The sequence below is a fragment of the Erythrolamprus reginae genome, chromosome 2 (assembly GCF_031021105.1).
Source record: "Erythrolamprus reginae isolate rEryReg1 chromosome 2, rEryReg1.hap1, whole genome shotgun sequence".
In the NCBI taxonomy this organism is placed as follows: domain Eukaryota; kingdom Metazoa; phylum Chordata; class Lepidosauria; order Squamata; family Dipsadidae; genus Erythrolamprus; species Erythrolamprus reginae.
The window spans coordinates 237,150,829-237,167,646 of NC_091951.1; the positions used below are offsets into that span (position 1 = coordinate 237,150,829).

At 43.9% G+C, this 16,818-nt stretch overlaps 1 protein-coding gene across 1 annotated transcript in view; it reads right to left on the reverse strand.

Moving 5' to 3' along the window:
* Window positions 1-1,227: 1,227 nt before the first annotated feature.
* The window catches only part of GNE (glucosamine (UDP-N-acetyl)-2-epimerase/N-acetylmannosamine kinase), a 79,026-nt gene continuing 63,435 nt past the window's right edge, over window positions 1,228-16,818 (reverse strand). Inside the window, 2 exon segments of the mRNA XM_070742290.1 lie at window positions 1,228-2,668; window positions 8,448-11,516. Coding sequence (XP_070598391.1) covers window positions 11,281-11,516 — 236 coding nt within the window. The 3' untranslated portion in view covers window positions 1,228-2,668; window positions 8,448-11,280.

Genomic DNA, 16,818 nt, shown 5'->3' on the forward strand with positions numbered 1-16,818 from the left:
AGGGCCAGACAACTCTTCAAGTTCTACCTCCAGTTCTAGCTCAGTTCTTGATAGAAGAGCCAAATCTTCAGAACACTCAGGAAGGGGTCCTTGGGATGGGAAGCTCTTCCAAAGGACCAGGACAGCCATTGAGAAGGTACATATCCGAGGTCCCATCAGATGGCAGGGCTTAAAGAAGGGGACCTGTAATATACCCACCTATTTAACCCAGGACAGGCAAAATGGCATTTGGGAGATGTGGTTCTCCAGCTAATCTAGCCACAAACCATGCAGGACTTTAAAAATATTCTTCATGTATATTGACCAATTCTAGCATTCTTCAACAAGCATAGCTGGTGCTGGGGATTCTGGGAATTGAAGTTTGTACATCTGAGGGTGCCCAGAGTAGAGACTGTTATACGTATTTTGTATCAAGTAACATAATTAGTATTCCTAGAAGTTACTTAATTCCACCAAAGCCTGAAACGGGGTTATGGTTTGTCTTTAATATCAGTCATAATTTCTTTAAATATCATCCCCCCACCCCCACAATTTTTTGTAGCTAGCTTGAGTTCCATATAATCAAAACCTGCAATTACAAAATATGTTGCTATAAGATTGAAATTTTAATTAGTGATATATGCATATTTTAGTCATATTTACCAAAAATATAGGAAGAATGTATTTTTCCTATACCAAAGAAAGCACTATATTTTGTTGCTCCATTTTATCATATTCTTGGCACCTATACTTTTAATTTAAAGCTACAATGTCAAGTTATTGAAGCCTGTTTTGCGACTTGTATTATCATTTCCTCCTGGTTTAACTTGGAGCTGTCTTCTGTAAATACTTTTACAAGTAGACTCTACGGGAATAGAATTGATAGAACATAGTTTTATACAATTTTTAAATATGTAAAACCTTTGGAACTAAAAAAGTTACTTTCTGGATAGGTGATTAAAGTTATTGGCCAAGCAGTTCACGAAAGATATGAACTGTTATTACATCATAGATCAAGCTTATTAATAAGCTTGTTTTTCTGATTCCTTGAAGATCAACTGAGCCATTTCCAGAGAATTGGAAATAAACTTTGTAGAATTAATCTTAATCTAAAAGTAACCATTATGCTATCAGGTGTCTTCTGATTTTGGCTTTAATTTCAGGAATTTTATAGTAGTGAGCTATAATAAAATAATGCAGATGTGATGTTTCCAAACTAATAACTGGATAAATAAATAAGATACTTAATGAAAATTTGATAATCTTTATTTTTATTTGAATCTTTGATATTTAGTCAGATCAATTTTCAACATTTAGACAACAGAATGCACGATTTGTTTTAATAAAAAGGCAAAAAGAAAACCTTATTTTCATGCCAAAAGGAAATAGAAAAGTTCTACATTTGATTTTATTTTTATACATGTAACATAGATGGATGTAAAAGTATCCTCCTTTCCCAATTAAAGTGATGCAAGTGCTATGCTGAATTTAAATAACAAATATTAAGATCTATATCCAACTGAAGACAGTTTTGCTTTTAAAATAATGCTATTGGGACATTTTATTTTTCACAGGTCCATATCAAATTATGAATATAAAGTTGAGCCAACGCTGCTTTTTTCAAATTTAATAAATCAAGCAAAGAGCAAAAATTCAGTACTAACATGAATGAAAACATTACTAATCACATAAAATGTATATTACTTAACCACATAAACACATTTGCACCATAAAGGTGCAGCAATGCCCTTTGTCAGTGGTAAGAGTTTTCTCTCTAGATTAGCAATTAAAGATGCAGTATCTTTCATACTGATGACAATATGCTGGGCCATTCTGGGAATTAGACAATATAGTATGTTATCTTAGGATGGGTGCTTTAGGAATGTATGACCTGCCAAAGATTATTGGGAGATCATTGGTCAGAGATCAGCCCCAATAAAAAAAATCTGAAGTGTCACCAGAGGTAAACTGAAGCTACAACAGCCCATCTGCACTATATCATTCTTTAATGCTAAACCTGGATGTTCTCTTCATGGTTTGGGAGCGAATTGTGCACAGCACTACATTTCTTTTCCATTCCATCTAATACCAAGCTATTTTATAACCAAAAAGCCATCTCAAAAATGACAACTTTGCTATTTTGGGATAACTTGTTAGTATTCACAAAAATAAGGAACTTGTCTTTTCCAAAAGCATTGAATATTTAAGGCAGTTGAACATTATTTGGAGAAGAAACTGGCTTGATGAAAAACTCCTACCAATTTACTAAGTGTGGATTAGGCTTTCAAGAAGACATGGAAAGTCAAATCTGTTTCTAGAAGTCCATTCTTCTGCATCCCTTGCCTAAATATCCCAAATCCTGAGCTTGACTGCACACGCAACTCATTCAGGTAAGAAATGGGCATAATCCCAAACAATAAGTTTTGGTGGTTGCTTTAATGTAGTCAATTTTTCATTTTTTTTAGCAACTCTAAAGTGTCTACTTCTCCAAAATCACTTCAGGGGTGTAGATGCAAGCCTTAAATGTTAGCAATCTGTTGCAGTCTGAAAGGCTGTAAGTGACATGGAAATTGGATTTTCCAGTCATTCATTTTTCTTTCATTATTTTTATCCCATTTGCCTAACTGAATAAAACTGACAGCAAAAACACAATCTTTCTAATTTCATACAGAAAAACAGATTCTCCGTACTGAAGGAGTGGGTCCAGCAGTCACATGGGTTGCTCCTGTCCAATCCGTTGGAACTGAGCCTAGTATTAAAAAAGACTGCTGGATCCGCCCCTTCCCCAGAATTCGCTCAGTTCGCATATCCTGCGGTTGTATTGTGAATGCTCGTTCAACATTCTAACACCTTCCCTTCGATCTTTCCTTCAAAAAGTAGTAAGATTTATTGTCTTTATTTAATTACTTGCACTAATTGCGCCAGCCGTTTAAAAGAAAAAAAGAAAAAAACGCGGCTTGGCTTTATTTCCTTGGGAGAAGTTGCGGTTTCGTTTTCCCCCGGCGGTTTTGCCGGTTACGATTCCTGCGGCCGCTTGTGGATTCTTCTAATCCCTTGGCCTGGAGGTCCTAGTGCAAGTATTTATCCATTGAAATATTGATTATTTATTGTATATAAATATTTAAGGGCTTATAAAATACCTCCTGCGGAGTGAGACGCCTTCTAGTCTCCTGGACTTAGTCGATCGCTTTTCCCTTAAGAAATTCTCAGCAGCGATCTTTTCGGCGCGAAGGCCTTCGCGCCCTTTTTTTTAAAAAAATCTAGGCCTCTCGTGTTGGCCTTCTGCCAGCCGCGTAGGCCTCAGTCCACCGCGTGGATCCGGGAGCGGGCCTTGGGGGTCCCAGGCTAAATTCTCCACCGGCTAAGCCTCCAACCAGAGTGCCTTGGTTTACTTAATTACAAAGTTTAGGGAGGCTGGCCCCGCTGGATTTGGGGGCACGAACTCTGGGTTTGCCCAGATTGTCCTCACGTTTCAGCAGCTTCGAGGCCTCGAAGCAGGATCCATTCCTCTTGGGAAGTCCTTGAAATCTTCTCCTTATAATTCAGTTATTGGCTCAGCCTTGTCTTCTGTTAATTGTCAGACTATGGCTACTTTTCCCAAGAGAGGCACAACTAAAGGTCCCAAAGAGGTTAGGCCTACTGGTAATTCTACTGAAGTTCCCCAGGCCTCTTCCTCCTCTTCCTCAGGCACCCATTCCTTAGCCAAGCCCACCAGGGCTGAGAAGAGAAGGGACCCAGCCCTACAAGAAATTACATGATAAATCAGCCAAACTTTTTAAGGTGCAGGCCCAAGTGCATATCAATCCAACCCCCCCGGAGGCCTCTAACCTGCCTCTTTCTGGGGTTCCTGTGCTATCCCTGGATGAGCCATACCTAAATCCACCCCAACCTAACCTATGGGGTTTAGGTCCAGAGGAGCCAGATATTACCGAGGGTTCCTTCCAGCCAGAACCTGCTCAGGCCCTCAGGGACCCTCCGGCTTTTTCGGCTGATATTTCTTCCTTGCCGGAGTTTTCAGTCTATCTTGACTATTCTGACTAACACCTTGACGCTAAACTCTCATCTTTCAATGTGCCTTCTCTGTCTCATCCCCCACCACGCTCCTCCCGTCCCGTGAGTTCTTCTCCTTCCTACAGAGCCCCAGCCATGGAGGTCTCTGACTCCTCTCAGGAAGAGGATGAGGATGGGGACGCAGAAGAGGATGATGACCCATTTCAGCGTCTGTCGGAATATGAGGAATCTCAGATTAAGATTCCAGCCCCAGCTGCTATCTTTCCTTCGCAGCTTTTCAAATCTCTCCTGTTTAAAGCTAGAGTATCCACGGGGCTAGCCGGGCAAGAAAAACAGGCTACTTCTTCCTCAGACCCTCCGGAGGAAAATCTTCCTTATTTCATGGAAGAACAGGAAGACAATGAGGTAATACCTATGCCCAAGTTGTTTAAGGATGCTTTGCTTAAACAGTGGGACCACCCAACCGTTGGCCTTACTCCCACTCCCAAGGACAAGAAACTCTACAAGCTCTTCTCCTCCTATGAGGAACTCCTAACATGTCCCAAGCCAGATGAACCAGTGAAGACACTCCACTCGACTTCTGCCATACCGGGCGAAGCAAAGGAGGTCCTCCGGCCAGAGGACAAACGACTTGAGCAAATGCTCAAAAGGAGTCTCCTTGCAGACTCATGGGCCATTAAGAGTGCTGCAGCGGCATCCTTCTTTTCCAGAGCTGTGCTCTTGTGGCTTCGTCAGCTCCAACCACACCTGCCGCCAGATGACTTACGGGGTCAACAGGATTTCAACAATATCTTCGCAGCTCCCCGATATGTAGCAGATGCTTCCCTCCAATCTTCCAGATTTGCAGCCAGGTCAGTAGCAGCCTCCACAACGGCCAGAAGACTTCTATGGCTCCGCCCTTGGCAGGCGGGAGTAAGACAGAAGTGGCAGTTAGCCATGGGTCCGCTGAAAAGTAACCTCCTCTTCGGAGTCCTTCTGGACCCTCTCCTTACGGAGACCACAGACAAGAAAAAGGTCTTCGGACCTACCACCAAGAAGGCCCCTAAACCGCAGCCCTTTCGGCGCACAGGGCGTCAACAGGATCAGGGCTTCGCATTTCAAAGGAATCCAGGTCAGTATTTCCCTCGGTTTCGATCCCAATCTAGAACCACCAGGGGCAGAGGTTCCCATTATCAGAGAGGATCCTCTTCTACCAGGGCTTCCAAAAGAGCCAGATGGTAAGTTTTCCTTCTTTCCCATAGGCGGTCGCCTAGCCTGGTTCTCTTCCGACTGGCACCGTTCTTGTAAGGACCCCTGGGTCATTGACACTGTGGAAAGGGGCCTAAGGTTAGAGTTCATTTCACCTCCCCCTAACCGTTTTATTTCTTGTCCTTCTCCCAGTTCCACTCCATCTCGTATCCGAATGGAGGAGGCTATTTCTCATTGTTGACTATTAGAGCTTTCAACCGGTCCCCTCTCTCCAGAGAGGTTTAGGCTTCTATTCCATCCTCTTCATGGTCCCTAAGACCTCTGGAGGCTGGAGAGCCACCTTAGATCTAAAGAATTTGAACCGGTTCATAAAATATAGGAAACTCAAAATGCATTCCTTATCTTCCATTTTAGCAGCTCTACATCAGGGAGACTTTATGGGGTCTCTGGATTTCACGGAGGCCTACCTCCATATTCCCATTGCCAAGGTCCATAGGAATTTTCTGCGCTTTGCCCTTCAAGGCAGGCTTTTTCAGTATAGGGCTATGCCATTTGGGCTCTCCTCAGCTCCCAGAGTCTTCACTAAACTCTTGGGATCCTTGGCAGCTCATATCCGGGCCTCTCCCATTCATATTTTATGTTATTTAGATGACATTTTAATTCATGGAAATTCCAGATCTGGTGGGGCTGCAGACCTCTGTTTTACCATGTCGGTTCTACAGAATCATGGTTCTCCATAAATCTTAAAAAGAGCCACCTTGATCCATCCACTTCCATTCTGCATCTGGGATCTATCATTAATTCCGAGATATCCCAGGTTTTCCTCTCCACTGAGAGAAAACGCAGCTTTTTGGATCTCATTGCTCGCATCCTGCCCCAGCAATCTACCTCCATTGCCACCCTATCTTCCCTTTTGGGTAAAATGGTGTCATGTATTGGTATTGTTCCCTGGGTCCGTCTTCACGCCAGGGAACTACAGTGGCTCCCATTACCCTTCCAGAGATCGGGCCACAGCAACTCGAATCGTCGCATCACCATCCCACCGACGGTTCGCAGATCCCTCAAGTGGTGGACTTCTCCAGCCCTAGACAAGGGATCTCCCTCCCGGTGCCCCGACCAGTTTGTAGTCACCACAGATGCCAGCCTCTCGGGCTGGGGAGCCCACGCCCAGGGTCTTTTAGCTCAGGGCACATGGGCACCGGAGGAGGCTTCCAGGCCCATCAATTGGCTAGAATTAAGAGCCGTGATCTCTAGCTCTAAAACAATTCCACTCTCACATCTCCAACCAACATGTGCTGATTCTCACCGACAATATAGTCACCAAAGGCCATATTTGCAGACAGGGAGGCACAAGATCCAAGGCCCTCATGAGGGAGGCCCGAAGTTAGGCCTTTGGGCAGAGAAAACTCTCCAGTCGCTTCTAGCCGACCACATCTCGGGGAGCCTCAATGTCCAAGCGGACTGGCTCTCGCGAGTGACCTTAGATCCAGGCGAGTGGAATCTCCATCAGTCACTGTTCCACCAGATCTGCCTCAGGTTCGGCCATCCAGTGTTGGATCTATTTGCGACCAAAGCCAATGCCCAGCTCCCTCGCTTCATCTCCAGGTTCCCGTCTCCGGGAGCAGAGGCTATCAATGCTTTCAGGAGCCCTTGGCCTCCAGGTCTATTGTATGCCTTCCCTCCAATTCCAATTCTGCCAGACGTGATCAACAAAATCCTCCTGGAGAAGGCCCGAGTAATTCTGATTGCCCCTCACTGGCCTCACAGGCCCTGGTTCGCGGACCTCCAACAACTGTCCGTCCAGGACCCCTGGCGACTCCCCGTTTCGGAGGATATGTTGCGACAGGGGGCCTCCTTCCACCCGGACCCAGAGTGGTTCCACCTCACCGCCTGGCTATTATCCGGAGGGACTTAGACCTGCGAGGGTATGACCCGGACACAGTGGAAATCATCCTGAAGTCTAGAAGAGGGTCTACCAACCGGATCTACGACCATTCTTGGTCCAAATTCCATCAGTGGTGCTCGCAGGAGGGTTTTTCAGCACCATCCGCTGACACCTGGCCGCCACTTCTTCCGTCTTGGCGGGGCCTCGCAGGCAGCCCCTCCGCTCTTTTCCAGAAATCCAAGAATTTCTAAGAGGAGTGGCCATCCTCAGGCCTTCTAAAATCCACAGATATCCTACCTGGGACTTGCCACGGGTTCTCCACTCTCTTACTCAGGCACCTTACGAACCCCTGAATTCTGCGTCCCTCAGGTACCTATCCTTTAAGGTAGCATTCCTGGTGGCGATTACATCCGCCCGACGCATATCTGAGTTGGCAGCCCTTTCTATCACACAGGACCTTTGCCAGGTTTCACCAGGATAAAGTGGTTCTGCGACTGGACCCCACCTTTCTACCAAAGGTTAGTTCCATGTTTCACAGATCTCAGGATATCATATTACCTTCCTTCTGCCTCCAACGAGAGCATCCCCTGGCAACTAGATGGCACACTCTGGATCTCACTAGAGCGCTAAAGGTTTATATCCAACGCACAAGATCCATCCGGAGATCTGAAGCACTCTTCATAGCCTACCATCCCAGATCCTTGGGATCCAGAGTGTCTCCTACAGTAATAGGTCGTTGGATCAGAGGGACCATCTCTAAGGCCTACGAGACAGCTCCCCTTTCCATTCCAAGGAATATTACAGCGCATTCCACCAGAAGTGCTGCCACATCTGCCGCTTGGGCGACTCAGGCTCCGTTGGAAGAAGTCTGCAAAGCAGCCACTTGGGCCTCGCCAAATTTCTTCATAAGGCACTACAAAATCGATTCGTACGCATCAGCGGACGCTGCCTTCGGCAGAAGAGTACTCCAATCCGTTATCTCTCACGATAGCAATGTACTCCCACCCTAGGGACCTATCTCTTGGGTATGTCCCATGTGACTGCTGGACCCACTCCTTCAGTACGGAGAATAGGCGTTGATTGCTTACCTGAACGCCTCTTCTCGTACGGTGAGTGGGTACAGCAGTCACTTCCCTCCCTATGTGTGGTCTTCTTTACCTTCTATTCTATTTTCTTATAACACATGAGAGTTGAACATTAAAGAGCTTCACTTCTGAGCCTAGTCTATGGATTCGCGAATTCTGGGGAAGGGGCGGATCCAGCAGTCTTTTTTAATACTAGGCTCAGTTCCAACGGATTGGACAGGAGCAACCCATGTGACTGCTGTACCCACTCACCGTACGAGAAGAGGCGTTCAGGTAAGCAATCAACGCCTATTTAGCACGTTTTTAAAAAGAATTAACTAAAAACTAAGTTGTGTGTTTTGCAAAATGCTTTGAACTCCAAAACTTCCTTCAATGAATGAAAATGGACCCTCTTCATTTAAATGTAACCTTTGCTACAGTATTTATATTAATTGCTCAATTGCCTGCAACTAGCTCCCATGGTTCAATGCAGCCAAGGTCTGGAAAATTCCCTTGTTTTATAATTCCAGGAAGATAATGGAAATGAAAAGTTTACTCAACGATCCGAAGGTTATTTGGCTTGGGGCAGAATTTAATCAATGTTTAATATGTAAAATGTATATTTTAATATACTGCATAATAATTTTCAAAATAGGATATATAGGGAAAGGTAAATATTCCCTTGATCTAGAAGAACATGTATGGCATTTGACATATTAGAGCCAGCTAAAAGAACCACAAGTACTTGTTGAATTTGGAGAAGCAACTCTAACTTTCATATAGAAATCTATCCTACTTCGTTTCGCATGGATAATTTTTCTTATACCCTGTATTTTCAAAACTCAGTTATTTACGGCAATGCATTATTTCAAATGTTTCAAATGTTCAGGCAGTAGCTGTTTTCCTTATATTATTAGACAGGAGTCATAAAATCTTAGCACGAACTCATTTGTCAAATACATCTAATTTCTTTTTCTTGAGTTATATCCAGTTGTGTCTGTCAGTTAAGGAACAGAATTCACTAGTATGACAGATTTTCTTCTGCACAAATTCCAAATTTGATCCAGAGAACTGAGATTCCTTTAGGGCTGATTTGAGGATATGAAGCACACAATCATAAAAGAACAAGGAGATACTTTCTTGCTTAACCAAAAATCTAGATAACCCAAAGCATTTAAAGGATTATTTTTCAAATCCCAGTTTACTCTCTAATAAACAAGTTAGAAGAACCAAAATTTTAAATATGAGTTCTAATCAAGTATCTTTAATTGATTTTTAGATCTCTAAATGATGAAATATAAGGACCAGAGGCACTTATACAAACTACAGATGAAAACAGTTACTCTGGTAGCTTTAGATCTCTGAAGCAATTCTATTATTACTGTTATCCTATCATGCTGTCTTTTTTTAAAAACATGCCTTTAAAATAGGGGGAAACCCACATTTTACAGCAAGAGTCTCCAAATTCAAACATGAAATGATTCCCAAGTACTACAACTTTGCACAACTTTCTATAACTGAAAGTTGCCTTAAGCACAGTATAAGGTTCAGTGTTCGTAGCTTCCAAAATCTCTAATACATAGTCCACTATATTCACCTATTTATTTATTTATTCTTTATTAATTAGATTTCTATACCGCCCTATTCCTCGTACTCAGGTTTTGTAAGTACAGTGGTACCTCTACCTAAGAACACCTCTACTTACAAACTTTTCTAGATAAGAACTGGGTGTTCTTATCTAGATTTTTTTGCCTCTTCTTGAGAACCATTTTCCACTTGCAAACCCGAGTCTCCGAAACTGTAACCGGAAAAGGCAGGGAGAAGCCTTTGTAGGGCATCTCTAGGAATCTCCTGGGAGGAAACAGGGCTGGAAAAGGCAGGGAGAAGCCTCTGTGGGTCCTCTCTCAGAATCTCCTTGGAGGAAGCAGAGCCGGAAAAGGTGGGGAGAAGCCTCCGCGGGGCCTCCGTAGGAATCTCCTGGGAGGAAACAGGGTCTCCACCCTCTCTGTGGTTTCCCCAATTGCTCGCATTATTTGTTTTTACATTGATTCCTAATGGGAAAAATTGCTTCTTACAAACTTTTCTACTTAAGAACCTGGTTACGGAACAAATTAAGTTCGTAAGTAGAGCTACCACTGTATCTGGGTTTTGTAAGCATAAATCAAATGCCAGTTAAAGTAGGATTGGTGAGCATGGTCAGGCTAACAAAAATATGTCTGACAGATTTCTGAAAGCTGGATTAAATATGGGTTTGATTCAAGCCCCAAGTTGACCAGAGCTATCTCTTCAGCCAGATATCTAGCAATCTAGATCAATTAATGAAAGCATGACTTGTGCAACTGACTCTTAATTTCCAAAACATGAAAAATTGGCTGAAAACATGAAAAGCAAAGAATATGAAAACCAGGTGATAGGAATTGCCACAAGTCAGAGGATGTATATAAAATATGACTACTGTTAACTCAGAGAAATCATACATTATATTCTCTTTTCCATTCTAGCACATTGTATGTCTCCAAACTTGTGCCTTTTATGGAGTTTCCAGCTTACAGCTGCAGTAACTGCTGGCCAACATAATTGTCAGTTATGATGGTTCTTTAAGTCATTATCTCTGGAAGGAATTTAACTTTGAAGCTGAACAAGTTTATGCAACATTTGTCATCATCCTAATATGGATTGTATTTTAATTAATGAACTCATTGATAGTTACATCGTAATGCTGGGTATTTTATGATGAGATGGTTCCAATTTCATACCTGCACAGCTCTGCAGAGATGGAAATGATTATATGTATCTGTCAGGGATATTTCTTGACTTGTTTAACAAATGTCTGGTTACCAAAATTACTACCTACTGAGAAAATGATTTGAAAATATATTAGGAAGAAGTACATTCAGTTTTCTTTTTTTACAATCTGTAGCTCCCAAGAAGTGTTTAATTTCATTTTGTCTACAAGAGAGTCCTCTTCTGAGCAGTGTTTCTAGTGACATTCCAGCATATAAAAATAGAAATTAAATAAAGGAAGAGTGGATGGATGGGGACAATTTTTATGGTGAGACTTCCATAAAACTGTATGAAATGATGAAAAACCAATAGGAAATATTTTTTTCCTGTTGCAAACTTCATAAGGATTTCTACTTATTCCCCAGGTGTTTAGTAGATCCTGCGTGTTGTATAATCCAGAACCATGCTAGCGGCTCCAAGCAAGGCAGGATCACTCAAGTCTGAGACAACCACATTCACTGTTTGGACAGAAAATAGCGCTCGCTGGCGAATCACATCTCTGACAACATTGACATAATGACTTGCCAAGACGCCAGAAAGTATAACCAGGGAAGGACTAATGGTGTGTAGAACATTAACAATTCCAAGGCCCAGGGCTGTTCCTGCTGTGGGAAAAAAAAGGGAAACATGAGTTAGGGAGCATATAAGAACTGGAGTTACATAAGAAAGAAACTCTTTACCGATAGAAGAGATTTTTTTTGCAGCTCAGGGTTGAAGTGTGGGGTCCTTGCTGTTCACTGAGCTTGGTGATTTTCTTGCCGATATTTCATTACCAAACTAGGTAACATCTTCAGTGCTAGAACGTCTTTTCATTACCTACTTTGGTAATTAAATGTCTGCACGAAAGTCATCAAACTCAGATGATCCTACAAGTACTGTAATTCCTTATTATAGTGTGTTCCCTCAATTTTCGCGGGGGATGCGTTCCGAGATCGCCTGCGAAAGTCGAATTTCCGCGAAGTAGAGATGCGGAAGTAAATACACTATTTTTGGCTATGAACAGTATTCCAAGCCTTCCCTTAACACTTTAAACCCCTAAATTACAATTTCCCATTCCCTTAGCAACCATTTAGATTATTACTCACCATGTTTATTTATTACAGTTTATTTAAAAAAATGTTTTTTAAAGGTAGACGAAAGTTTGGCAACGACATATGACGTTATTGGGTGGGAAAAACCGTGCTATAGGGGAAAAAACCGTGATGTATTTTTTAATTAATATTTTTGAAAAAACGTGGTATAGACGTTCCGCGAAGTTCGAACCCGCGAAAATCGAGGGAACACTGTATGCTAAGTCTTTCCATCCAAATTCTTGTCAAATATTGGAACTAAAACACCCATCTTGCTTAGAAATGTAATCCCAACATGCTGGTATATGGCTACTTTTCTCTCTCACACAGAACGTGCACAACTCTTATTGGTAAAAGAACCATAAATTATTGTAGCAACTGCCTCTCACACCACTTTCACCTGTCTCAAATAAAGCAAGTGTCTAAATTATGTGACTACATTTTCAGTCACATAACAGCTTAACTAATCATGATAAAAATAGTTTTATTACGCAATATAATATACAGAAGTTTTGCATCTTTACAAATCTAGCCGCCCCGAGTCTGCGGAGAGGTGCGGCATACAAATCTAAATAATAAATGTTGTGATTCAGCCTGAGGCTCCTCAGTGACCGGCTGGAGCTCTGCCGGATCCATGCCCAGAGGAGGAGGACAGTGACCAGGAGGGGGAGGACCAGGCAGACGGGGGAGAGGAACGTCAGGAGGAGGAGGAGGGAGAGCAGCCTGAGACCCCCGGGGGGGGGGCTCTCCCCAGCTAGTAGCTTGGATTCATTGGATGAAGACGCACAGGCTATAATAGACATGAGGCAGAGATGTGCAGCTCAAAGAAGGGGCCAATTAGAAAGATATTTCCATCCCTGAATTGGCAACAGCTGGGTTTGGGTGTGGTTCTCCTCAGCAGGGTTGAAAAGGCAGGCCCGCCCTTACAGTCTTGTGGAGAGTTATCAACTGGGAGTCCTGTGACCTTGCTTCGATTCTTGGCGTCTCTGATCTTGGCTTGTGGCCTAGAAGCCTGGAAGACTTGGGGGAGGCGTGGGTTTTATTATCTCCAGAGTTGTTTTTGTCAGCAAGAATCCTGTTTTATTGCCTGGCCTTCGTGAAACCTCTGTGAAACTGCATCGTGTTCCTGTCTGTAAGAACAGTTTTTGTTACCTGTGTTTGCTTTCCAGTATATAAACTGCCTTTGCTTTTTACCAGTGTGTCTGGCTAATCTTTTTGGTTGGTGTTGGCGTCTGGGGGGACCCAGACAGAACAATAAATAAATAAAATAAATAAATAAATTGACTATTTCTGAGAACTACTTTTTTTTTTTTAAAGTAAAATATAGTATGCTGAGATGAAAGAAAAAAATGGAGAAAAAGTCCTAAGAACCCACTGTGGAGTTTCAAAGTATGTATGACTTCACTGATAAAAATTGGTTTCATAAGAGTCAGATATATATGCCAGTACAATCCAAATTCCTGTTTTCCATTGTCTCTTAAACCACCAAATATGGACACCAGAGATAAGACATACATGGGTGTGGGTGTAACTGAATCTTTCAGAGAGGCCTGAAGAAAAGGAGAAGTATAGGTTTGAGAGGTAACGACCACAGTGATCATAACAGTGTGCGGCCGGCAGTCAGTTTTGCCTCCCAGGAAATCCCTGCAATTTTTTCTGGCAACATTTTCAGAAGTAGTCTGCCACAAGGTTGGGAGAGGGATTGGCCTGAATTTATTAGCCAGCTTTGTGTTGAAGGCAGGATTAGAATTCAGAGCTCCCAACCTCTTATCACAATGCCAATAGTCCTTATAATGGTGGTTCTCAGTAATATTAATAATGCTCTAACCTTCTTTTATAAATTATTTCCATTTATTCTTTGGATTAGATTATAAAACTGTTGCTTTAGGCACAAATATAATTTTCTTAAAATTGGATTGAGTCCATTTTCACAGGAGCTTTCAAAGAAAGAAGTATAAAACATAGTTTCTACTGCCTTCAGGTTACATAAACAGGTTTCAATAAAATCTCTTTTAAGTTTTCAAGGATTATGATTCCATGCTAGTAAGTATGCTTCAAAACTTTAATGAGAGCTTGTCCTCCAAAGAAACAGAAATTAAGACTGCTCTTCATTTGTAAAAAGGCTCCCTTTCCTATTCTACTGATAGCCCTCTTCCATTAACAAGAGAATACTAGCTGAATACTCGCCAGGCAGTTTGGTTTTATGGTACTGAGATGCTCTAAGTTGTAGAAGCAGTGTGGTTCTCTTGTTCTACCAAAGAAGCAATGTGTTTTACCTCGATAAAGTACTTGATGTTATCCCAAAGCCTCAAATGTCTCCCCAAACTGCTGAAAAAAAGTTTTGTTCATCTGCTAAACAATTGCAACTGCTTGAACAAGCTTTAGAAACAAGTGAAGCAAAACTAAGTAATCAGTTAAGTTTCAAATGTAGAAGTGTAAGCCGGGGTACAAAGAACAACTTTCACACGGTGATTCTGGTGAGCCACTGGCATAGTGGCTGTAACCTATCAAATCTTTGCACAATTGTATTTAAAGTGATTCTCTGCACTTCTAACCATATTTTTCCCCTTCTAACCCTCCTTATCTTGCCTGGTCTAGTTTCCCCCCTCTCTTTGAATTTCCAAAGGAAACTTAAAATATTATCAGGAGAAGGAGAAGGCTTATTTTTGGTATTGTTTTATAACAGAATAGGCGTTGATTGCTTACCTGAACGCCTCTTCTCGTACGGTGAGCGGGTACAGCAGTCACATGGGTTGCTCATGTCCAATCCGGTGGAACTGAGCCTAGTATTAAAAAAGCTTGCCGGATCCGCCCCTTCCCCAGAATTCGCGAATCCATAGACTAGGCTCAGTTGTGAAGCTCTGTAGTGTTCAACTCTCATTATTAGAGGAAGAAAGAGATAGAAAGGTAAAGAAGACACATACAAGGGCGGGAAGTGACTGCTGTACCCGCTCACCGTACGAGAAGAGGCGTTCAGGTAAGCAATCAACGCCTATTCTCCGTACTGAAGGAGCGGGTCCAGCAGTCACATGGGACATACCCAATAGATGGTCCCTAGGGTGGGATTAGCTTGCTATCGTGTGAGATAACGGATTGGAGTACCCTTCTGCCGAAGGCAGCGTCCGCTGAGGCGTAAGAATCAATTTTGTAGTGCCTGATGAAGGAATATGGCGAGGCCCAAGTGGCTGCTTTGCAGACCTCCTCCAACGGGGCTTGAGTCGCCCAAGCGGCCGAGGTGGCTGCGCTCCTGGTGGAATGCGCAGTGATGTTCCTTGGAACTGAGAGGGAGGCCGACTCATAGGCCTTAGATATAGTCCCTCTGATCCAACGGCCTATTACTGTTGAAGACACTTTGGCCCCCATGACTCTGGGATGATAGGCTACAAAAAGTGCTTCTGACCTCCGAAAGGGTCCTGTGCGTTGGATATATATTCTCAGCGCTCTGGTGAGATCCAGGGTGTGCCATCTAATTGCCAAGGGATGGTCTCGTTGGAGGCAGAAGGAAGGTAGGACAATATCCTGAGATCTGTGGAACATGGAACTGACCTTGGGTAAGAAGGTGGGGTCCAGTCGCAAGACTACCTTGTCCTGATGGAATTGGCAAAGGTCCTGCCTGATTGAGAGGGCAGCCAGCTCCGAAATGCGTCGGGCAGAGGTAATAGCCACCAGAAAGGCTACCTTAAAGGATAGGTACCTGAGGGACGCCGATTTTAGGGGTTCGTATGGTGCCTGCGTGAGGGAGTGGAGAACCCGTGGCAAATCCCAGGATGGATACCTGTGGACCTTGGAAGGTCTGAGGTTGGCTATGCCCTTGAGGAATTCCTGAACTTCAGGGAAGGATCGGAGAGGCTGTCTGCGGGGGCCCCCTAGGACAGATGAAATGGCTGCCAGATGACGCCGGAGGGTGCTGGTGGAGAGTCCTTTATGGAAACCTTGCATAAGGAAGGAAATAATTCTGTGTATGGGGATGCACAGAGGGGAGAGACCTTCCTGAAGACACCACTGGTGAAACTTGGACCACGTGTGGTCGTAGATTCGGTTGGTCGAGCCCCTTCTGGCCTTTAGAATGACCTCCACTGAATCAGGGTCATGCCCACGCAGCTCTAAATCTCTCCTGATAACAGCCAGGCGGTGAGGTGGAACCACTCCGGGTCTGGATGGAAAGAGGCCCCCTGCCGCAGCATATCCCCCGAAACGGGGAGTCGCCAAGGGTCCTGGACGGACAGCTGTTGGAGATCTGCGAACCAGGGCCGGCGGGGCCAATGAGGGGCGATTAAGATTACTCGGGCCCTCTCGGTGAGGACCTTGTGAATCACGTCCGGGAGGATTGGAATCGGAGGAAATGCATAGAGTAGGCCTGGAGGCCATGGACTCCGGAGGGCATTGATCGCTTCCGCTCCCGGGGATGGAAATCTGGAATAGAAGCGAGGGAGTTGGGCGTTCGCATTGGTCGCGAAGAGATCCAGGACTGGTAGGCCGAATCTGAGGGTGATTTGATGGAACAGGTCTTGATGGAGGTTCCACTCTCCTGGGTCTATCGTTGCTCGGGATAGCCAATCCGCCTGGATGTTGAGACTCCCCGAGATGTGATCGGCTAGGAGCGACTGGAGATGTTTTTCCGCCCAAAGGCCCAGCTTGAGGGCCTCCCTCATGAGAGCCTTGGATCTCGTGCCCCCTTGCCTGCAGATATGGCTTTTTGTGGCAATGTTGTCGGTGAGAATGAGAACGTGCCGGTTGGGGATGCGAGGAGAGAAATGCTTCAGAGCCAGGGAGACGGCTCTTAACTCTAGCCAATTTATTGGCCTGGAAGCTTCCTCCGGGGACCACGTGCCCTGGG